The sequence below is a fragment of the Lissotriton helveticus genome, chromosome 11 (genome assembly GCF_964261635.1).
Source record: "Lissotriton helveticus chromosome 11, aLisHel1.1, whole genome shotgun sequence".
NCBI classification, from domain to species: Eukaryota; Metazoa; Chordata; class Amphibia; order Caudata; family Salamandridae; genus Lissotriton; species Lissotriton helveticus.
The window spans coordinates 439,486,885-439,512,171 of record NC_136072.1 but is presented as its reverse complement, the minus strand read 5'-3'; the positions used below and the strand labels follow the sequence as shown (position 1 = coordinate 439,512,171).

The 25,287-nt window shown below is 44.0% G+C and overlaps 1 protein-coding gene across 7 annotated transcripts in view; it reads right to left on the bottom strand.

Moving 5' to 3' along the window:
• DOCK10 (dedicator of cytokinesis 10) overlaps positions 1-25,287 on the bottom strand; it is a 1,735,912-nt gene that overhangs the window by 383,670 nt on the left and 1,326,955 nt on the right. For all 7 annotated transcript variants that reach the window (XM_078665953.1, XM_078665951.1, XM_078665949.1 and 4 more), the window contains exon 32: positions 23,416-23,591. In XM_078665953.1, coding sequence (XP_078522079.1) covers positions 23,416-23,591 — 176 coding nt within the window. The remainder of the gene's footprint in view (positions 1-23,415; positions 23,592-25,287) is intronic.

Below are 25,287 nucleotides of genomic sequence, written 5' to 3'. Positions count from 1 at the left end.
TATGGATGAGTGAATACCGTAGCACAATCCGTTGCAGGAAAACCAATACTAGAATGCTAAGTCACTTCTCTGAGGCACACCACACACAAGAGAGTCTTTGGTGGACTATCATCGACTCCAATGCCAACTGGTCAACGAGAACCCTATTTACGCAAAAACAACGTTGGGTGTTTTGACTTCGGTCTAACGCACGAGACCTCAACGACGATATACCATGGGCCGAATTTATTAACTCGTCCACTGTCCCTTACATCCACCTGTATGTTGCGGGCCCCCGAAGTGAAGGTCCGTATGCTTTTCCATGGCGGAAAAGCCGCCACAGAAAAGCATACATCTTACACCATCCTAATATGGTTGGCGGTGTCTGATAGACACCGCCAGCCATGTTAAAGCTTTTCCGCCGCAATCGGAAGGCGACCGCTGCGGAAAAGCTGCAGACAGATTTCAAGACCCACCGCCATCCTAATATGGCGGTGGGTCTTTTGAGGCTCCGCAGTGGTTTTACCGCATCTTCCGGGCCGGCGGTGGCCTCCGCTGGCCCGGAGGATGCAGGAAAACCGCGATCCTAATCGACCCCTTAGTCTGGAGCCTAGGTGAAAAGGCATGTGTGATACGCTGAAAAGGTAGCTACGCTGTATTCACCACCTAAGTATCACCAACTATCTGTTATAGAAGTTCCCCTGAAGAAAGACAATTAGGTGTTACATGTGAAAATTAAGGGATGTTACCGTCAACATGTAAACAGATGGTCATAAAGGTGGACCAACATGGTCCAAGTATTTTGCGCTATTTAGGAAAACAATAGTTGAGGGCAGAAATAAATGTATGCCATTTGAAAGACTTTTGGTGTATTCTTGTTTCAAGGACTAGGGCATACAGCCCATAAGAAACATATAAATCTCTAAGAATTGGCCTGCATAACTTGATTTATTGGATTTGTATACGCTGGTTCCACTGCATGCACAATATCCAAATAACCTAAAATGAAGATAAAATGATGTTTGTGACTGCTATGTGAGCTCTTGTTGGCTCTATGGTGTGTCAAGATATCAATGAAGCTAACTTGATCATAGTTCAGTCCTAAGTGCCCTTTTTAGAGCTGGGTGGATGTTGAATATCTGCCAAAAGTAGCAAATGTCCTGTCTAGAGAGTATAGGGTCACTAGGCACTCTAAAGAGGACAGACAAAACTTTCACCACTGTTTGGCACATGTCCCACATCTACCAAACTAAGGGCCAAATTTACAAAAGTTTCACACAACTGAATGCAGCAGGGGAACTTGCTGCACTGCGTTGCGTGAAATGGAGAGAGGATAAGTGTGCCATATCTGCTAAGATATGGCACGCTTCTGCTCCCTCCTTGCGCTGGCACACCATGTGTTGCTTGTGTTACGGGCAGGATTGTTTTTGTGCACTTTCCTGCACAAAATACAATCCTAAAAGGTAATTTCCTTTTTCTATGTGGATGTGGAATGCAGCAAACATAGAAAGGAAGTATTGAGAAAAAAACAGAAATATTTCTCCTTGTTGTGCCATCCTCTGGCGGCGTGCCAGTTTTACAAAATTTACTTAAATCAGGGATTGCATCAAATTCCATGGATGGCTACAAAGAAACACTTGTGCTCAACCTATGGGATGAGTAAAACTACGAAATGTCATGCAACTCAACACAAGTCACTGTCTTTTGTTACATTTCTTTACAAAGTCACGCAAGGCGGTGCATATATCCCTTGCTTGGCTTAGTAAATATCACTTAAGGGCTTGCATTGCCTTTTGTCGATTTGCCTGACACAAAGACAACGCAAATCCGTCGTAAATTTGGGCCATAATAATTCACAAATGCATTAGTCAGTCATATCTATTGCAAATAAAAAGTGTTTAGGTAATTTTTAACAAAAATTCTGCATCTTTCAGGAGTCTGGAGGAAAAGCTTTTCTAATGAAAGCATCCACAAGGAGGATGTGTATATTATTGCTGAACACATACAAGCACTGCAATAGATATGACTGACTAATATACCCCATATAACAGGCCCGGGCACACAGATTGTTTCATACGTTTTTACAGCTTCATCCAAGTCAGAAAGAGAGTGGTGAAATACAACAACATCCCAAGGCCCTCGGTAAGAGGCTTCATATTATGATTCATTTAGCCTTCTGAGAAATGAACCAAGAAACCTTTGTAGTTAGTTCAAAGGCTCAATTACCCACTGTGGAACAGAGAGTACTTGCACGTCTTTTCGTTTGCCAAACACAAATGTGCTAACTCAACAATTACTCACTAAGTGAAGGAAATTTATAAAGAAAGCACGTCTTCACGGTGTTTACAATTAATGTATAGAAGCTGCAAAGAATTTGCTGGCAAATACAAATCCACTTCCAAAATGTCTGGTAGCTCCCTCGCATTTATTAAATTTGATTTTAAAATACTTACTAGGTAAACACAATGCAGCACAGATATCTAATTGCAAGTTAGAAAGAGGGGATGTTTGGAAGTTGGAAAAAAGGGATGGAGTGAGATTGAGCAAGAGGGAAAACAAAAGATATAGGGCAAGTATGAGGGGCAAAAATATAGGGCCAGATTCACAAAGGAGCTCAACACTCATCGCGGAGGCTCCACAGTCGTGGTGGGGGGCCTGCACTAGTGGTGGAACCTCGCAATGAAAAACTGCACTGCAGAGGTCCCAACACGAGCGTGGGCCCACGCCATGACTGTGGGACCACCACAAGTGAGGAGGCCCTTTGTGAATTGGGCCCTCATGGAGCAAGAGGTCAAGGTATAGAGAGACAAAGGTAAAGTGAAAGATAGAGGTAGCAAAAAAGCAAAACATAAGGGGAGAAATTGAGAAAGGAGAATAAGAAAGGAAAAGAGAGAGAGACAGCATGAGGGCAGATTAGAAGGGGAGATAAGAGTAAGAGAAAATGTGTAGAAGAAGAGAGGGAGAGAGAAAGGGACAAAGTAAGCAAAAGAGAAAACATGAAAGAGGGAAAGCAAGAGAGAAGGATAGCCCAGGAGAAAGATACAGATTGCAGGAGAGGGGAGAAAGATAGAGAGGTGGGAGAAAGAGCAAGAAGGAAAAAGACAGAGAAATAGATTGGAAGAGACAAGGGACTATTGAAGAGAGAAAAGACTCTGTAAGAGACAGAACCCACCAGAGGAAGGAAGACAAAGAGAGGAAAGACTCTATAATGCAGGGATAGTTAACCCGTTGGCTACTGCCGTCGGCCAACGGTCGTCGGAGCACTACCTCGGTAGTGCTGTGCACGTCCGTTGGACGACGCGGCCCCACCCGTTTCTTCGAACGTTCAGCACTGGCGCAGAACGTCGAAGCAGCCAACAGGTTAAAAAGATTAGAAATCGCTTAGGGGAAAGCAAATATTTTAGCTAAGCAAGATATTAACTGTATGACTATTCCAGTGGTGAACAAGTTACTTACCTTCAGAAACACCTTACCTGGTAGAGATTCTATCTAGCTACACATTTCGTACCTTAGAATATCCCCAGGCATCAGACTAGATCGGGACGATTTATGAGTTGCACCCCTGTGTGCCAGTAGGTGGTATCGTTTAGCTCCAAAGTCGGCCTTGTCCGCACCAGAAGTGACATGCACAGCACCTATATAGATGCCCTCTGGTGCCCTGACATCAGTTACTTTTGTAACTTTCCACGCCAAGAGCGTGGAGCCATGATGAAAGCCCTGAGGAGGGTTTCCTGCTACTACAATTGGCTCGCAGAGCTGGGAGGATCAGTAACGAATCTGCGACTAGGTGGTCTCTAACAGGTAAGGCATTCCCAAATGTAAGTAACTTGTTAATCTGAGACATCTAGCTGCAGATTGCTTACCTTAGAATAGATACCCAAGCACTGCCTTCCCACTAGGTTGGTCTGTGAAGCCAATTCTAAATCAAAAAGTCCAATAGGACCGGACGGGCGAAGTGCCTGTCATGACAAACCTGACTGTCCAGGTAGTAGTGTTTGGCAAATGTGTACAAAGATGCCCACATTACTGGCTGACAGATCTCTAGGACAGGAACTCCGCAGGCCAAAGCAGTGGTCACAGCCTTAGCTCTGATGGAATGGCATGCAAATCCTCAGGGGGGTGCTTCTTGGCCAATGGGTAGCAGATCTTGATTCAGAACACTATCATTCTAGAGATGGGTAAAAGCTGCACAGCCTTTCCCTGCTTAGCTCCTACGTACCCCAGAAAGAGCTAATAGTCCACCCAGAATTCTTTTTTACTAGGTAGAACGAAAATGCTTTTTTGGGATTTCGGCTTCTTCTTTTAAAGGATAGGTGGAGCAAAGAAAGTAGACAGGTTGATGTTTTGCCCTACATGGAAGGTAGTCACATCCTTCAGAAGGGAGGAGGCATGATTCTGGAGAACCTACTTGTTTGGGTAGAAGGTAGTGTATGGAGGGTGTGACGAGAGTGCCTGTAATTAACTGACCCTTGTAGCCCATGTTATGGCCACTTAAAAGACAGTTTTGATGGTCAAGAGTCTAAGAGGGCAATTGTGTAGAGGCTCAAATGATGTACACGTCAGGGAGATGTGAACAAGGCTCAGATTCCATTGTGGCATAATGAATGGCCTGAGAGGAAACCTGTGCTGCATGCCTTTGAGAAGCCAAGCCAAAAACAGTTGATTTAAATAATGAATGTTGGTCTAGCAACCACAAAAAAAGACAAAATGGCTGAACAATAACCTGTAACTGTGCCCAGAGCAGAGCTGTGCTGGACAAAAGAGGGAGCAAATAGAAGAACTAGGGATAGAGGTGCAGAAAGGGGTTTGAGGTTGTGGGAATCACGCCATGCCACAAAATGTCAAATGTCAAAGGTTCTCATATAGCGCCTTATCACCGCAAGGTCTCAAGGCGCTGCCTTGGGAACCCGTCCTGGTTTTTTCCCTGTGAGATAACTTGTACTGGGCATCCCCAAGGTGAAAGCCAGGCATCCCGCCGCGGGGGGGCCGTAGTGGAGATTAAGCAAGCTATTGCCCAGAGTTGCAGAGTGTGAACCCGTGATTCAAGTAGGCACCGAAGCGAGAATTATCGAGTTCATGGACATTTGGGCTCAAGACCCTGCCGCGCCAGGAATTGAACCCTGGTCCCGGGTCTGACCTCTGCTTCAGGGTCTGCCTCCTCTAACCAGTGAGCCACCCTTCTCCACTAAACTCAACTGTAGACGTAAATCGACTTGGTGGAAGGACATCATGCTTCCAGAATAACATCACAGATGTCGGAAGACTGAAATCTGTCAATGGTTGTCGCTCAATCTCCATGTATGAAGGTGAAGAGTGCACAGGTTGGGTGCAGAAAACTCCTCGCTGCTACGACAGAAGGCCCTGTCAAACCGGCAGCCTGATCGGAGAACAAATTGTCATGCTCAACAGCTTGGGATACCAGATTCACCGTACCCAATCCGGAGGCACAAGAATAACTTGGTCTGGTTGATCCTGATCTTCTTAAGAATTCTGGGCAGGAGTAGTATTAATGGAAAGCCTACAGGAGGTTGCAGATCCTCTCAAGACAAAAAGTGTCTCCAAGTGAGAGTTACTGTGGAAACTCCAGCACACAAAACTGCTGATCTTCCACACTCAGGGCAGTCGTGAACAGCTCTAACCAAGCCTCTCCCCACTGCTGAAAGAGTCTTTTCACCACCTCCGGATGGAGATGTCATTCATGATCCACTTGTTGTCTCCCACTGAGTTCATCCATCCTGGCATTCAGAGATCCTGCCAGGTGTTGACCCACCAGGGAAATGCCCTGACGTTCCAGACATGTACAGAGATGCAGAGCCTCTTGACAAAGGTTCAACGACCCTACCCCACCCTGTTTGTTTGCAGTACAATATGGTGGTGGTTTTTTTATGTGAAGAAGTGCACCAGTCCTACTTTGATTGAAGGAAGATAGACTTTTCAATGCCAAGTGAATCGCACAAAGCTCTAACAGGTTGATGTGGAGCCCATACTCTCCCGAGACCAGAGTCCACTGGTCTCCACCTCCTCAGATGGCCTCCCCATGGTTTGGGAAGGGCAGAGTGTCTGCCACTGACCCAATTGTGGTTCATTTGTCCACACTGCAGATCTTTCACAGTGTCTTCCGAAATCTGGACCACGTCGGGGAGATTCTCCTAATGCTTCACCCAGTTGGACTTTTGGTATCACTGCAGAGCCAGCCTATGCTAGTGGACATGAGTCACAAGGAGGAGGCCATGAGGCCCAAAAACCTGGGAGTGTTTCTCACCGAAACCCAGGATATAGGCTCAGGAGGATAAGACCGAAACTGCACTGGGTTTAGACCAGCTCAGATGAAAGGGCGCATCTGAGAGGGAGTCAGGTGTGACATTGGCACATTAATAGTGTACCCCAGTGAGTGCAGAAGGTTTGCCATTGCCTGGAGGTGGGAAATGACTGCCTGGGCGAGCCCCCTTCCAATAGCCAATCATTGAATTAAGGGAAGACTGGAACCCCCAACCTCCGCAGATGAGCTGCAACCACCGCGATCACATTCGTGAACACCCAAGGAATGCTGTTAAGGTCAAAGGTGAGCACAGCAAAGTGAATGTGACCTTGGCCTACCATGAACCACAGGTAAGCATGCGAAAATGTGAGTCCTGCAAATCAAAAGCTACCATCCAGCCTCCTGGTTCCAGGGCAGACAGAACTTGCTCAAGGGTGTGCATCTTGAATTTGTCCTTTTTCTGGAAGAATCTGAGAGGGAGCAGGTCTAGGTGAAGACGAATGCCTCTGTCATTCTTGGGCACTAGAAAATAGAGGGAATTGCAACTACTACCTACTCCTGATGCTGACACTCTCTTGATGGCTCCTATTGCCAAAAGAGCCAGCACTTCCTAATAGTGCAAGGTGAAGTGTTTTTCCTTCAGCAGGTCGTAAGTGAATGGCATGGATGGAGGGGTTGCCACAAAGTGGAGGGAGTAGTCCCTTTGGACTATTTGCAAAACCTAAATTGTCCTATCCTACTCACCAGTGGTGCAGGTGATGGAGCATCCTGCCTCCCACTGGATGCCCATGATGTTCATTGGACAAACTAAGGGATTTGGAGGTTGTGGCTGCTAAGGGGGTGGTGAACTGACCCGACATCTGGATGCCTATCCCACATGATTCACGGGACCTATGCCCTCGACCATGAAAAGGCTGAGAAACGTTGCTCGTGGTGGCTGGGAGGGTTTGGATGCAGTTGGAGACCCCTTCTGTGCCCATGAAAGGGGCAGAAGGTGGACTTAGGGGTGACGAGGGTCCCTAGACAAGTCCAAGGACCTCAACGAAGCTATGCTGTCCTTAATGCGCTCTAGCAGTGAGTTCACCTTCTCTCCAAAAAGGCAACAGCCATCAAATGGCATATCCGTAGGTGAGGCTTGGACATCTCCTGAAAAAACAATAGTTCTCAGCCTGGAGTAGCCTCGCAGGGTCACCGACGAATAATTCGCTCTACCCGATTGTGCCAAGTCCACATCATATGGTGAACTTTGTTGCATCTCTCCTGTCAGCAATTGCTTAGGAGAGTATGGCTCAGGCCTCCTCTGAGACAATGGGCAGCACGTGTCCAACCAAATCTAAGATCATAATGGGAATATCTGCTCAAAAGGCACACAGTGTTCACCAACAGCAGTGCAAGGCTGGTGGAAGAAACCATCCTCTTTCCAAAGGTATCCAGTCTTTTGGATTACCTTTTCAGTGGAGTAGTAGGGAATGAGCCAGGGTTGATCTTAGGAGTAGAGCCTTGGACTATAAAGATCTCTGGGGTAGGGTTCTAGGTTAGGAAACTGGGGTGCCCCCGCGATGGGGCAATGAAAGTATGCAATTGTTCTACGAACAGGAGCCCGTTTGCAGGGCTTGGACCAGACCACATGTAGTTTGTCAATAAGGGCTTCATTGAATGGGAATAAGGGTTCAGAGGTGGCGACTCACAGCTAAAGCACCTCCATTTCTTTTGACCGCCTCTGAGGGCAGGTTAAGGTCCAAGACCTGAGCCGCCCTATGCACCTCCATGGCAAAAGAGACTCCCTCTTCAGTTGCCACAGTAGGAGGAGAGACCAGACCAGGGTCAGGCAAAGTGTCTAACACACTGGCCTCCGCCAATTCCTCATACCAGTTGTCCTCCTCATCTATGGGATTCTGGTATCCATAAGGATCCTGAGACCTCTCAAATTCCTCTCCCTCTCCAGTCCTATCAATAGCAGAAGGCACTGGCTCTGCTCATGAGTACATGGTCCGGGTCGGAGCAAGAACTAGTGTTGAGCAACGCCTAGCCGACTCCGTATCAGAGTCAGGAATGAGGATGGAGATGTGGGGTGGCATTGGAGTGGACATCGAGGAAGGTCTCAGCCTTGCCAACGGCTCAGCTCTTGATCCAGCAAGAGATCTATGAGGCCCGACTGGCGCAGAGGGCGAACCTGCTGGCAGGGATCCAGTATGGTCATCTCCCAAACCTTTGGGGCCCAAAGGTACTCCAGAGCGGTTTGGCTGCCCAAATATGAGTGGAGAAGCCTCATAAAATTCTTTGAGGTGGGAGGGTGAAAATCAGGGTAGCGAGGAGTGGATTCTGACTCTGGCTGTTTCAAAGCGCGAAGCCTGGAGTACCGATGCTCCCGCTCCTCGCCAGATGACTTCGAAGGGTGCGGTGAAGTTGAAGACCTCTTCGACTTCTTGAAATTTTTGTGCTTGTGGGACTTACCCAATTTTCCTGATGACTTGGAGTGCCACAACGATTGCTGGGTGTGGCACTGTAAATGTTCCCGGGACTTTCCGCGTGACTGAGAACCTGAGTGTAGCAGAGTTGCCCGACATTGGGCAAAAAGAAGCTTGAGGGATTGCTCCTTCAGCACTTCAGGTGTATAGCACAGCAGTCCTCACAGATCTTAGAGTCGTTGTTATGCTCCAAGCACCACAAACACACAAAGTGGGGGTCTGTTACAGACATCTGCCTGTGGCAGGCTCCACATTGTTTGAATTTGGAAAAAGGGGGTGGTGATGGACAGAGTTTCTGAATGATGCAGAATATTCTTACCAAGTCAAGAGATCATGGTTTTAATCCATCACCTGTTTTTTAGCTCATTGCACCATCCCAGCTCAGAACCTGGTAGAAAAGGGGGTGGTGATGGATGGAGCATCTGAACCAATCAAACACTCACAACCAGTCAAAAGATCTGGGCTTAATCCATCACCGTTCTTTAGCCCACTTTGCCCCCCCCCCCCAGTTCAGACATGGCCATATGCAAATCAGTCTGACCCTGTACCTCATGGGAACAGTCCAGCCCGAACTCCCAAGCCATGCCTTCCCTGGAACGGAAACAAGCTTCCTAGGACCGGTTTCTGGCACTTCAGCCGTCTTCAGCCAGGCTTGCTTGAATCCAGTGGCAAAGTGAGCAAGAGACTCACGTCTGAGCATACCCTGCCAACTTATGGCGAACAAAGCGGTACAAAAGGGGGTGGTGATGGACGGAGCATCTGAACCAATCAAACACTCACACCCAGTCAAAACATCTGGGTTTATTCCATCACCGATCTTTAGCCCACTCTGCCACCCCAGTTCAGAAATGGCCATGTGCAAATCAGTCTGACCCTGTACCTCATGAGAACAGTCCAGCCCGAACTGCCAAGCCATGCCTTCCCTGGAACGGAAAGAAGCTTCCTAGGACCGGTTTCTGGCATTTCAGCCATCTTCAGCCAGGCTTGCTTGAATCCAGTGGCAAAGTGAGCAAGGGACTCATGTGTGAGCATACCCTGCCAACTTATGGCGAACAAAGCGGTACAAAAGGGGGTGGTGATGGACGGAGCATCTGAACCAATCAAACACTCACACCCAGTCAAAAGATCTGGGTTTAATCCATCACGTTCTTTAGCCCACTCTGCCACCCCAGTTCAGACATGGCCATATGTAAATCAGTCTGACCCTGTACCTCATGGGAACAGTCAAGCCGGAATTGCCAAGCCATTTCTTCCCTGGACCGGAAACAAGCTTCGTAGGACTGGTCCTAGGAAGCTTGTTTCCGGTCCAGGGAAGGCATGGCTTGACAGTTCGGGCTGGACTGTTCCCATGAGGCACAGGGTCAGACCAGCCGCGGCCGGCAGTGGGAGGAAATGCAGGGCGGTGACGTGGGGAAGAGGAGGGGCAGGGTGGGGGGTAGTAATGTATGGATTACGGAGTTTTACAGGTAAGTAAACATTTAAATAAATAAAACGAATTTCATTGCGCGCACTGCATCGCATTTTGGGATGCAGTGTACTCAACGAAATTCATTTTATTTATTTAAATGTTTACTTACCTGTAAAACTCCGTAATCCATACATTACTACCCCCCATCCTGCCCCTCCCCCTCCCCACGTCACCGCCCTGCATTTCCTCCCACTGCCGGCCATGGCTGGGTCAGACTGATTTGCATATGGCCATGTCTGAACTGGGGTGGCAGAGTGGGCTAAAGAACGGCGATGGATTAAACCCAGATCTGTTGACTGGGTGTGAGTGTTTGATTGGTTCAGATGCTCCGTCCATCACCTCCCCCTTTTGTACCACAAAGTTGCAAAAAGCCAGTCAAAAATGACTGAGGGTAGGTCAGCCCTCAGACTGGTTCAGCGTTATCTGGCGTGGAATGGAAGGAACTTACATCAGTTCGCCGGGATGGTGCCTATATAGGTACAACTTGTGTCATTATTGGCGTGGAAGATGCTGATCTGGAACCAAACAGCTCCCCCTACCAGCATGCAGGAGTGCTGCTCGAAAAAATCTTCTAAATCCAGTCTGATGCCTGGGGATATTCTAAAGCAAGGAAATCCCTGTTTTGAATAAGGCCACTGACTGCATCATACTAGGATTTTGGAACAGTAACCTTTTGAGAAAAGACCCGATCACAGTCCATTTTTCCTTGCAATGATGTTAAAGGTGTTAAAATGGGCCTCCTGCTCAAAAAAAGGTTAAGCTCATTTAAATGTGAGTTACAGACTTTAAGGAGATTAGCAACCCTCCCACAACTAGTTAGTTTATTCTAAGCTCCCAAAATATCTAAGATGCAAGTAGAGCACTGGGATGGGCTGAGAAACTTAACTCTAAAATATCAGTAGGGTAAATGGAGGTGAAATAAAATTGTGGAGGGGTGTCCCCCATTCCTCTAGGTTAACAGCATCACAAGGTCCTGTGAAATACAAGTAAATCCTACGGGCTGTGGGAAAGGGGCATTATGCTGAGAGCCAATTAACCTTCTGGGCAGTGAGCTAAGAAACCTTTGTAATGGGTTTACAGGCTGAATAAACATTTGTGAAACCGATAGCAAATTCAAATGTATTACTGCCAAATACAATTAAGCTTGCTCACCATTTACTGAGCCAAATGAATGAAATGTCTTCACTTTGGTTGCAGCTAAGATGCAGAAGCTATGAAGAACTGCTGCCAAATATCCAATTGCTTTTAGAATTTATATTATTTTCCATTTACTGAATTAGGCTGTAAATATCTAGGCCTGGTTACAGCAGAAACAGGGCAATTCAGCAAAATGGGTTTTGTGAAAACATCGCTGATAACTGACAAATATGTCACCTGCTGCAATCATGCAAATTCTTTTGGTGGAATACCATGTATAGTCATGCAGAAACTGGCTTGGCAGGTTTCATTTCTGAATATTGTTCCCCAAATATATATGATGCCTTTTATTCTTCCCCTATAAAATTACCAGTACACCCACCGATAGGTGTAATGGAAATTATATGAGAGGGAAATACAGGGACATTCAGGGGCCATTCGTAATGAGAGCTTTACAGCTTAGATATGAAGTTGCCAGGCTGAAAGAGTAGGATTGTAGCTTTGAAAAAGGAGGAGGTGAGGGAGAGCGATAACTACCACAATGTGCCATAACGTTAAAGACTTCTTTTTTTTTTTTTTTTTTTTCATATGAATTCTTTAATTTTTCTTTTTTTTTTTTTCATTTCAAGGAGATTTTATTAAGAGAAATAGTGATTCAAATAATAGCACACAAAATACAAAGAGGCGATACATTCCAATATGAGAGGAACGTGAAACCATGGGCACCATTTGATCAATAACTAAGCTCAATGTACGTAAAAGTAGAAAACAGGCAAACAATATGAAGGTAATGACATGAGCCAATAAGGGAGAACATTGTTCATAACTTAGAACGTATCAATCCCTAATATGGGGATAGGGGGAGGGGAAGAGAAAAAGAGCCATAGGAAGAAGGAAGGAGAGAAAGGAAAAAAAAATAAAAAAACAACAGAAAGAAAGAACGGGATGAGAGGACAGGAAAGAGGAAGAAAGAAGGAAAGAAGGAAGGAAACCCACAGGAAGAACCCAGTACCGCAACTATCAGACAAAAATTAGGTAGACAAAACAACCGGAAATTGAGGGACTAAACCTTTCACCGAAAGTTCCATATATTCATCCAGAGTTGCCCAAACCCCCTTAGAAATGGAAGGCGACAGGTGTGCAAGATCTACTGAGGTGTGAGCACTGCGTAAAAAGGAAACCCACGCCCACCAAGTATGATATGAGACAGACGAGAAAGATTTCCATTCCATAAGGATAACTTTGACCGCTACAGATAGAAGAAGGTCTAAGAGTTGTAATTGTAATGGATCAAGGGGAAGAGGCGTAGGAGCCGCCCAGGGGCCTAATAGAACTAAAGGAAAAGAGAGCTGGAGCTCAATGTCAAAGATAAGAGACAAATGTTGCTGAATAAGGGCCCAGAAAGGTTTAAGTAAGGAACAGTCAAAGAACATATGTGGAAAGTCACCCGCCTCAACGCCACAACTCCAACAGAGGTCATCCTCTTTAAGGTTGAGGGAATGAAGACGTACCGGAGTCCAGTGGAGTAGATTGATCGAGAAAAACTTGGACTGTATTAAGGAGGGAGCTATTTTATTACGTAACGCTAATTTGCCAATGGATTGCCAAGCTTCGGTGGAAATATGATCCGTAATATTGTGATCAAAATGACGCAACCATTTTTGTTGTGCAACCGTCTGATCAGGAAGCAAAGTAGAGGATAGAAACCTATATATGTGGGAAGCAACATGACCCGCTTTGAGCCAAACAGAGAACAGCGAGACGGTGGAAGAGGAGGGGTGAAGACGAGTTTTCGAGATCGCAACCTTGATTTTAAGAAAAGTGTAAAAATCTAGATTTGTTAGAGAATGTTTGAGCGCTAAAGTAGAGAAAGGTAAGGGCTCACCAGAATCATCATACAGATGTTGTACAAGAGAGATACCTTTCGATGCCCAGTACGACATAAGTGTGGGAGTGATGTTGAGTTTAATTTTGGAGTTACGCCAAATGGAAGACCATCTAGTCTTGTGCAAAGGAAATGCCATCTTTCTATCCACTTTCTTAAGTGCGACAATTGTATCAATGATGATAGAACGGGAGAACAGAATATGGAAAGTGGAAGTAGTACAAAAAGAGGTAAGCGGTAGAGGAGCAGCTAAATCCTGTTCTATGAGTAGCCATAGAGGAATATGACGGGTTGGTGGAGAAAACCATAGGGCACCTTGGGAGGCCAAAAAAGCAGTCTGGTATTTTTCCCAGTCCGGGAAATTACAACCCCCCATATCACAAGGTCTACGTAAGTACTTATATGCTAACCGAGCACGTTTGCCGTTCCATAAAAATTTGGAGGTGATACCATCAATTTCCCGAAAAAAAGAGTCAGATAATTTAATCGGAATCATGGAAGAGACAAAATTGACAATCGGAGTTATCATCATTTTAAGGGTTTGTAGGCGACCCCACCAAGAAATATGTTTTGGAGACCATGTGTCCAGAAGGCGACGAACTTTAGCAAGAGTTTGAGATTCATTATAAGTAACCGTGGTATGGAGCGTAGAACAAAAATAAATGCCTAGATATTTGAGATGGGTAGCTTGCCATTTAAAGCCAGCCGAACCCATATGAGCAGGAAAGCAGTAGGCATTTAAGGGGAACAGTTCTGTCTTATCTTTATTTAGGGTATATCCCGAGACCTTAGAAAACAAAGAAATGGTGTCAGAGATAGCAGGAATGGCTAACGCGATGTCATTCGAAAAAATGAGAACATCGTCAGCGTAGGCTGCAGTTTTAATACAATGAGGGCCAAAAGAAAACCCTTTGATATCAGGATGTAAATCAATCAACCGAAGGAGAGGATCAATAGATAACAAAAACAAAAGAGGGGATAAGGGACATCCCTGTCTCGTGCCCTGGCAAAGATTAAAAAAAGAGGATGTAGAACCATTAACTCGAATATTAGCTTTAGGTTGGGAATATAAAGACATTACCATGTTAATAAAAGAGTCCCCAAGGTTATGTGCATGTAAGACAGCTCGAAGAAAAGGCCAAGAGACCTTATCGAAGGCCTTCTCCGCATCGAGGGCCAAGGCCGCGGCAGGTAGTTGGGATCTCTTAGCCGCCCCAATAATATGGCAAAAAGTGCGAATATTGTCTCTTGCCAGCCTACCTTTAACAAAACCAGTTTGGGAGGGATGGACTAGGTTGGGAATGAAAGATTCTAGCCGTTTAGCCAGAATTTTAGCAAAGATCATCGCTTCCATATTGAGAAGCGAAATAGGGCGGAAATTCTTAGGGTCCGAATGATCCTTCCCCTCCTTTGGAATCACTACTATGGTGGCTTCAGCAGCCGTACCCGAAACAGAACCATTACGAACAAACGCGTCAAAGACAGCCTGCAACTTAGGCACAAGCAACGGGAGAAAGGTTTTATAAAATAATATCGGGTATCCATCTGGGCCAGGTGCTTTCCCCGAACGGGTGGCCTTGATAGCAGAAACTATTTCCTCAGGTGAGATAGGTTCATTCAGAGTGGAGCGATCTTCTTCTGATACTGATTGAATCGGAATCGATTTTAGAAAATCTTGGCAGTTGTCAAAAGAAGCTTGGTTAGAGGGGGTATATAATTTATTATAGAAATCACGAAAAACTTCAAGAATGTCCTCAGTTTGAAATTTGTTAGAGCCAGTATGATCTGTAATGGAAGAGATCTGAGAGGATTTATAAGAGGAATCTTGGAATTTTAATGTAGCAGCCAAAAGTTTACCAGCCCGATTCTTTAAGAGTAATTTTTTGGACTTTTGTGCCTGGAAACCAATATGAGCTCTTTTATTGACAATTGTATTATATTTGTATTTTAGAAGCTTAATTTGTTGCAGGATAGTCGGGTCTTTAGTATGTCTAAAGGAAGCCTCCAAAGTTTTAATCTCGGATGATAAATCAGTAAGTTCTTTTTTAATCGCTAAATTGCGTTTGGACATGCATGCAATAACTTGGCCCCGGAAAGTACATTTAAAAGAGTCCCATAAAACTATCGGAGAAGATACAGAATCCTCATTCTCACAGAAAAAATTGTTTATATCCGTTGAAAAAACTTCCACTTGGGCAGAGTCATGTAGCACTTCCGTATTAAGTCTCCAAGAACGACCGCGCGGTTTCGGAGCAAAGGACGAAAGCGTAAAAGTGACCGCAGCATGGTCCGAGATAACAATGGGATGTATGAGTGGGGAAGAAGAAGCCGAGACAAGAGAAGAGTGAACTAAGAGATAATCAATACGAGAGAATGAGGAATGAGGAGAGGAAAAGAAAGAAAAGTCACTAGCAGTGGGATTATGGAGCCGCCAAATATCATGCAATTGAGCAATGGAACACATGTGAAGCATCTGTTTGTGTGCTTTAGGTGGACGAAACTGAAATGCGGAATTCCTGTCCAATAAAGGATCCATAGGTAAGTTAAAATCACCACCAACAATAAGATTCCCAGCATGTGGGGTGTCATGCAATTTTTTAGAGATGGATTTCCAAAAAACAGGGTTATCCACATTCGGAGCATAAATATTCATAACAAACAAATCATGTTGTCCATCCGATAATTTAGATAAGAGCCAGCGACCCTCAGAATCATGCTCAGAGGAGAGAATCGATAAACCTGAATTCCTCGAAACTAATGTAACCACACCATTGCGTTTACCAAGAGCATCCGAGCAAGACACATCCGACACCCACTCTTTCTTTAAAAATAGCGCTTCTCTACTAGCAATCTTAGATTCCTGAAATAGAACCAAGTCCGCCGAGAGAGATTTACAATAATCTAAGATTTTAGATCGTTTCACCGGGTGATTCAAACCCTTAACATTAAGGGATAATACATTTAAACCTGGCATATAACGGAAAGGGAGACAAACGAAGACAACATTGATAACAAAGAAGGGGCGGAGCTCAAAAATATAGAAGCCCAACCCCTAAGCAAAATAAACGGTACGGGAGCATCCATGTGGGCGAACCAGGAAAAAAGAAAAGCTAGAAGAGGAGAAGAAAGACTAGAAAAGAGAGAGACATGAGGCAGAGGGGGAGGTCTAAAAGAGACCCATAACATGCAAGGGGGAACGTGGAAAAGGCGAGTAGGAGACCCGTACTAGGAGCAAAAGTTGATAAAGACTAATAGCCCAATATTAAAAGACAACTGTCAGTGAGCTAAAAAGCAATAGAAAAACCTTACTTATATAAATACATTTGATAACGAAGTACTAAATTGCTATCAGAAGACTAAAACCACTCAAAGTAGATCAACAATACCACACCGAGAGCAAATTCGTGAAGTAAATAACAATAATATAAAATGTAAGCAAAGCGTAATTATGTAAAAACAGTTTGAGAAAACATATATCAAATTGTGACTACAAGAACAGACATGTAGTGAATCCGCATATGAATAATACAAAAACACCTAATCGTAACTATACTATATAATGGAATGACATAAGAAAGAGAAAAAGGTGCATGAAAGCAGTATATAGAAGCGAGGCAGAGACAGAGAGGGAAGATGTAGAAGATCAGAAAGAAGAAGGAAAAATCTACACAGCCATACTACAATGAACCATAGAATATTGCAAATGTAATACAAAAATCTAGTGAAAGAAGCAACAATACTTAATTTATACTAGAACAATAACTAGCATAAGGTAAAAAATGAGAGAAAAAAAAAAAAAAAAAGTGCTAGTGAAAAAAGAAATAGTATATTAAATACAAGCAAAAAAAATCTGCACCCAATAACTATAACAAGGCAAGTATCATATAAAGGATAGACCAGAAAAAGAGGCTGAGAGGACGGAGTTGAGAAGGCAGAAGAGATTCAAGAGTAGAATGGAGAAGAGAAAGAGAAGAAAGAAAGTGCAGTAGCAGAGAGGTAAATTAGCGTGTAAACACTATCAGAAAGAAAGAAGAGGAATTCATCTTGAAAAAACAGTACAACCACAAGTATAGAGAGAAACAAATCAGGTCCCTGAGGCCCCAGGAGCCTGCGTTGTTGCTCTGTGAATCTCCATCTCTATTTCCTCCTGGTTGTCTAAGAACGTCGTCAAGTCTGCCGGTTCATCGAAGATCCTGGTACGTCCTTTATAAGTGATGCGAAACTTGGATGGACCTGAAAAGGAAAAAGGAATGCCCAAATCGGTGAGACGCTTCCGAAGATTCAAGAAGCCTTTCCGTCTTATGACTGTGTCTCTGGCAAAGTCTTGAGAAATGGAAATGCGATGACCCTCCCAGTTGAGTTGTTTAATCTTGCGCATATGAGACAGAATCAGTTCAGTGTGTTGATGTCGTAAGGGTTTAAAAATGATTGCTCTTGGCTGGGTGGCTGCCTTAGAACGAAACGTAGGAACACGGTGTGCTCTTTCAATCTCAAAATCTCTGTGAAAAGATAGTTGGAGTGTATCCGGAATCCAATGAGATAGGAACTCAATCATAGAGGAGGATGATTTCTCTGAGTCCTCCGGCAAGCCAAAAATACGGAGATTGGATCTCCTATTACGGTCTTCCTGCTCCGTGAGGTCTCTGCGCAACGCCACCATAGAACGCTCCATTTGAGAGAGGGACCTAGATTGCTTGTGGATACCATCCTCTGCAGAACTTATTCGTGTTTCTGTCGCTGATACACGAAGAGAAAGGGCTTTAAAGTCATTACGGATAGCAGACACTTCCACTTGCAGTAAGTCAGTGTTAGTCTTTGTTGACTGCGCAATTTCATGAACTTCATTCAGGCGCGCCAAAATGGTATCCAATGTGGAAGCATTGTCTGCCTGAGGAGCTTCAGGCGTCGGAGAGACTGACTTAAGTCTTTTTAAAGATGCGCCCAGGTCCTTAGAGTCCTTGCTGTTCAATGACCGACTCATAATGACAAGTGACGAAGCAGGAGCCTGAGAGAAGACACTGGAATAGGCTGGAACACCAAAGTTGCGCAAAAAAAAATGTAGATTCTGTGTAAAACAGTGGCAGTTTACGCTCAAAACACGCAAAGCAAGAGTATCTGGTCAAGTATGAGGAAAGTTGCACAGGAAATCTCTTCAATAAAGCAGAACGGACACCTCCATGAAGAATGTGAGAGAAAAAATAAAAGCGAGCAGCTCAAAAGACCAGCAAGAAAGTAACATTAAGAAAAAAGCATAAATGTTACCATTTCAGCCTTCGTGTGTAGAAACCCTCAGCCAAGCTCTGAATACCGCAAGTTTGTATCCGCTGCGGCGCCTCAGAAGATCGATGACAGGAACGTCATGCGCGACAAAATGGCGGTCGCGCTTCAGGTATGCGAGCGCCTGTGAGGAATAAACCAGGAAACATATCCTCGGTGGCTGATAACGCGGAAAGAACAGCGTCGTGAAGGTCACCGCATGATCCGCCGCTGATGAGTGAAGTTTCAGGGCTCAAGGGCACGAAGAAGCGGAGAAAAACGCTCTACGGGACCAACTCACCCCGGAGCTCAAGCGCGGCACGCCATGCAACAGCGGCGCGCAAGCCACGCCCCCAACGTTAAAGACTTCTAAGGGAACACAAGCACCCAGACCAGTTTTGCTCAACCTGGGGCTTGTGAGTAGAGTGTTGCTTGAGTCCTATGGCACAGTGAGCACCGGGCCCAAGTCTGGGCATACTGACTTAAGGAATCAACCACAACAGCAAGGTGATGGATGAAATTCTTCAATGCCTATTAGCCATTGGTAATGGCTTGGGAAGCATACCAATCCAATGTTTTTTGGCCATCCTGCCACTCTAGACAGAAGCCCACCTTATGCAAATCAATATCAAAACTACTAGTCATGGGAACAGTCTTTCCTGAACTGCCAGGTGAAAGCATGTCCAAAAGAGACCCCAAGCAACCAGTTTTGCCTTACTTGGTTTCGTAAGTAAGGTAGTAGTTTAATGTGATGCCCCAATTGACAAGGGTCCTGTGCTCACTGTGCCACTGGAACCAAGCTGCACTGAACTGCTGAATTCCAATCAGGGCCAAACCAGTCTTGGGTTGCTGACCTGGCAGTTTGGGCTGGATGTTCCTTTTGCAGCAGAGTCAAGATGGATCAGCATTTATCGGGGTCCAAACTGAGGAGGCATGGTAGGCAACAGAACAATGGGTTGGAATGCCACCTCGAGCAATTGCCAGTGGCTAGACTTTTTGCAAGCATTACTCCCACCGCATTTTGCGTGTTTGATGTAATGCCCAAAGTTCCAAGGTTATGCCCAGACGTGGGCCCTGTGCTCACTTTTCCACTGGAAACATACTGCCCACCACTGATGAGTCCCAATCATGGCAAAACCAGTCTTAGGCTGCTGTTCAGGAAGGGCCTGTCAGTTCGCCTGGACTGTTCCTATTGGAGCAGGGCCAAGACTGATTTGCATACAGCTGGGTCCAAACTGAGGTGGGATGGTGAGCAAAAGAACAATGGGTGGGAATGCTACCCCAAGTGATTGTCAGTGGTTAGATTCATTAAGAGTATTTCTCCCATCACCATTTGTGCAGCCGCGATCCGTGCAAGTAACAGCGGTGGGGCTGTGTGTGGGGGCGGGGTATTTCGAGGGATGATGTCTAGGGAAAATAATTATTTATTTAATTTTCCCTCTTCATCGTCCCTCAAAATCCCCCCCCCCCCCCCCCCCCCCCCCACCCGGCCCCACCACCCAATCGCTGTTACCTGCCCGGACCGAGGCTGCTTTTGTGTGTTTAATGCACTTTTTTGAGGGCACATACCAGTGCTTCAATTGAGGCCTCTAATCCTCCATATTAGATTCTGTTCGTTATAATTGTGCTGCTCTCACGAATCAAGCTAAGGAGACAAGGTTAAGTCTTAGCATCATATTTAAAATTATTTCATATTTATAGAGCGTTTTAAAAGTTAACATTTTGCTTTTCTTTATATTTATACTGTATTAATCTGATAATGCTATTTAATTTTCTTCACAATCACAGACCCCCTGAGTAGACACTGTTTTAGGTCCAATGCTTAATGAAGGCAGGTTGCGGAGAGGGAAGAACTTGCATTGTTGACAACTGTGCTTAGATGGTATACCCATACAGATGTTTATATGTGTCATTTGTTGCTTTCGAAAATCAATAAAAGTGATTTTATTAACAAAAAATCAAGCAAAAACCAGATCATACAGCCCGTTGAAGGAGTTATGGATCGCTGGATGGTTTGAGATTAATTCTTGCAAGGGTAAAGGGAATTCCAGAGGTTTTTTCCCTGAGCTTCTGGAGGTGAACATGGTTTCAAAGGGCAGAATTAGCTTTTTTGTGCTCCAAGGGCAAAGGTGGTATTGAATTCCTGTGCCAGTGGAAACAGATTCAGCTGCCATAGAACATGCATTTCATGGTATTCTTTCGCTTTTTTGGCAGTTACATTTTGGGACACATTTCTAGAAAAGAAAGTTATCATTGGGGGTGAAGGGGGTCATGAGTGTTTCTCAAGAAGGAATGCACAAAGTGTTTTCCTCAGTTGGAACAATCAAACATTAGTGCTTAAATGTTTAAAGCTTAACATTTGTTTCTGACTTAACTTTCGGCAGGGTTGCATACATACCACTTGCTTATGCATTTCTCGCCAGGCACAGAGCTCATTCATAAAAGAATCTAGAAGTTTAACGGACTAAAGTGATAAAGTTGCAGGGTTGGGCTGGCCTATAGGGCAATCAGATAATGCCCGAATGGCTGGTCTATCAGGTCAGTGAGTGGGACGGTTTTCTGGCTGTGCTCCCGCCTGTTTTTGGTCTGGTGGGCCTGATTTTGCTGTTGATTTCCCTAATATTGCCACAAACACTGCCTGCAACAAGCACAAATTCATGCAGTATCCCATACTTTGTAAAAAACCTATACAGCGTGTCTTTCCAAGTTAAAAAATGCCCTGATTTGCAAATTTGGTCCACTTTTTTTACCTATCCAATTCGCTAATGTGGGCCACTTTTATTTTGGTACCCAGACCTATTTTTGGTCCCAGTCCGACTCTGTAAGGTTGTATTACTCTCCCTCTCCAGGATTTAATTATAGCTAGGATTGAATGAGAACCGACGCCTGGGCTAGAGTATGTTTTAAGTCTTTAGATTAATATATATTTTTGTAGATGTTTAATATATTTTTAAATGAAATTGTAAATTACATTATGATATTCTTATGGATTACATCTGTATGGATTATCTGAGTATAATGTTTAAAAAAACGAAGATATTTGTAATTTTCTCATTTTATGTATTGAGTCAATGATCACTATTTAATCAGAAATTGAATGAAAAAAATTTGAGTGGCTCAATATTGAGACATTAACAGATTCAGAAGACTTGTACCAAGAACAGAGTGTGAGATGATCTTCATTCTCCGTCACCCCTTTAGTCCTATGGGCATCCAGGCGGGGCAGGCGTCTATTTGATTTATTCACAGGAAACAAGCTCTTTAGAAATGGGACAAGTCTCAAGTGAAGATGTGTGGGGCACAGTGGCACTGGCTCTAATAGGATGATTCCAGTTCTGGTGGCTAGGTGGACTAATTAATGTATAATCTGCACGGCCCTGTGTTTGGCTTCATTGACCCAATCCTCACGGCTCCACTGAACCTCCGCGGAGGTCGATAAAAGGAGTGCCATTGAGTTCGATACCAATAAATATATGTTATTTCAGTGCTATGATACCCTTGCGGGTGTTTTACAAATACTTACATTATGTTGCTGTAGTATTTTTGGGAATAGTTATACAGGGAGAGGCAAGTCTACATCTTGGGCAGCTGTGTGAATTATGGGCAGCCGCGGCCCGTGCAGGTCGTAGCGGTGGGGCCGGGTTAGGGGGGGGGGGGATTTCGACAGACGATGACAAGGGAACATTAATTATTTATTTCATTTTCCCTCATCATTGTACATTGAAATACCCCAACCCACCGGCCCCACCACTCTTTTCTGCACGGACAGCGGCTGATTATGGCACTTTTTGTCCATGGCACAGAGGGGAAATTAAATTCTTGTGACGAGGGTCAGGACAGAGTGGGACAAAACAACAGCATCTCAGCAGTGTAGTTCTAGTTTACCAGGATAGAGAATAGACCTAACAGCTTGGCTGCTATACTTTTACATCATTTCTACATCTCAGTAGGTATACTATAATTCAATGAAAAACAGTGTCCCTGTTAATGAGAATTGCACACTTTCAGTAATACAGAATTTGCACTTCTTATAAGCAGTGGAATATTTTTACAGCCTCTTTAACGTTACATGCACTATGTACTGGGGTGCATAAACCAAGTATACAAAGAATTAGAACATGCTGGTTTCTCTGCACACAACCTCTCCTAATGGGGTGGGGAATTACTTATTTACAGATTCTTTATGTTTAAAAACATTTGATACATTGGGTCCTATTCACAAATACAAATTCTGTCGTACACATTCGTTAACAAATGAATGTACCTTTTTTACACATACCGAGAATTCACCCTGGGATTTTGGGAAGGAATAAATGCATGTATTAGTACAGATGTTTCCACTATCACGACTGCAAAGAAATCAGCAGTTATAAATACCACACCAGGGTGGTAATTGGGTTGTCTAAGGCATAGGTTGCACTGGAAATTTGGGAACATGTGGGGATTCAAAACCTCCCCTGTGAACACTTTCCGACCTGGAAATGATTAGGGATTTCCTCCGGCCTGGAGCTGAAGAAACCACCCTACAAGGCTAGGCATGGAACCCGTTGACTTCCAGATTAAGTGGGAGTGGAGGGAAAGGTCTTTCTCTACTGCGAGAAAAAAATATTTTCCACATAAGGAAAAACATGCATGCAAGGAAGGCTTCATTTACCCTTTGTTGTGAAAAACTCTGGACAGGGGAACAAAAGGCCTTCAGAAAAAGTCACATGACATTGGCAAAAGTATGCCTTGAAAATTGTGTACGAGAATATTTGCAATGGAAGGCAGAGGCATGCATTGCTACCTGTACATTTCCCTTTTTTTCGTGACTAGTGGCCACAATAATTTGTCTTGAAAAAATCTATTTAGCAAGATATCACGTGACTTTCCACTTAGTATCACGGTTAAATGAAAGCGGTTTAGCTAAAATAACAACCTTGCTATCAGGTCCAAAATGAAATATTAATATTAAAAAACTTACCTTGTCTGCATATCTATCATCAAATGAATGTTTTGCCATTATGTTTCGGAGAACGGCTAATGCAATATGCCTTACGTCCTGATCTTCTTGCATTGCCAGAGCAACCTCGCGCAACAACAGACCAATCAAAAAGTGTTTGCGACAAAACTCATTGGTCAGGGTGTACTCCGGCATATCTTTAAAAAAAAACAAGCCAACCTATATTAGTTTTTCAAATGGAAATGTACTTAGGATAAACGTTTGCATTGTTACAATAAATGTAATTTAGATGCAGAAAAGCAGACACATTGATATAAAAGACCCATGGTCACATGTATACAGAATGTACTCAGAAAAGCAATGTCACTGATATCGATTTATAGTTCTGACTTTATGTAGGCATATTTCAGCTACATTATCACAACATGCTTGAACAGCTTGAAAGATGTTTTATGGACGTAATTGCATTGAACAGTTACATTATTCACTGCAGATCACAGGTTTGGCTGGTCACATTGGTAATAGCTATTGCCTCTTCATATAAGTTTCAACTAACTATTGCCTGCCCATTCAAGATACAACTTTTTATTAATTAACACACACCTCACATAAGTGTGCGTGAATTACATACTGCAGGCTGACCCACAAGAAATGCTTGGTATCCCCCAAAAATAGGTGACTACATGTGTTTCTGTAGCCCTACAAAAGCATAATTGCATCATGCATAACCTACACCCGTAAAGCATGATTTCTGTTATTTCTTCTTTTCCCTAATAAAACATTTCTTCCATGGATGCCATCCCCTCAAACATACTTTTAGTAATTTTCAAAAAGGTTGGTGTGTTTGATCTATTTCCACCTCAGTTATGCTTAGTTAATTTAGGTGTAAGGTAGTGTTGTGTAACATTATAGGACCCTATTGTAATTTTTCCGATTCATGCCCATATAGGTATACATCACTATATCCTTATATAGGCATAATAATCATAACCATATTTAGACATAGCTCATGCACTCCAAATACGGCAGGGCTACTTCCACTAGTTCCGAAAATCTACAACGATTTCTTGGAAAACTCGGCTTCAGCAGCTAGGGACTTCCCCTTGCTCGAATACTTACTTGTCCAAGAACTCTTGGAGTTTTCAAAGAACTGAGAGTCTTTAATGACGTTATGAAGTCCACCTTTACGTCAATCTCGACACCTTCAAGGTATAAATATGCCCACACTTGCCATAGCAAATACACGGTGGTTTGGCCTGACGCGCCCTGCTACTGCAAGTGCCAAAGGAAGCCGACCCTCCAGCAGACACACTGAGAGAGACGCTGTCTTTTCTCTTGCCGAGAAATCCAGCTCCAGTGTTTCCAAGCTACCCTTGCGGGTTGTTGGGAAATCAAGTCCTGAGCCTGACCTTCTTCATTCCAAATCAAGGTACGGAGCTGATTAGACCCTAAGAGAAATCTTGGACAGATTCTTGGCAAAGAATACTACGTTTATGCTACACCTCACTTACTTCTTCCCTCGTACTAAGCTTAGGTTAAGTACATCGGGGTAGGCGTATTTTAGAAGCACCAGTTGAGTACTTTTTAGCCTCTGTTATTTATGTAGTATTTATCTATGGTTTAGGAACCATACAATGCTCTTACAGTATTATTTTATTCTACTCTTTTTACTGTTTGCATTATATTTTGCAACCAGTTTTACGATTGTAGCAGTTCATTTCTTATGCTTGAGAAAGAAGACTGTTCAATAAATCCTTTTATTGAAAACACCCGTCTATCTATTTCTCTGCACCTCTGGTGAAACGAAGCATGCACGATTGACTGAGTGAAATATCTATCTATTGTTTCCACGACTCTGAAGATCAGTTTTATCTTGGGGAAACAAAGTTGTCA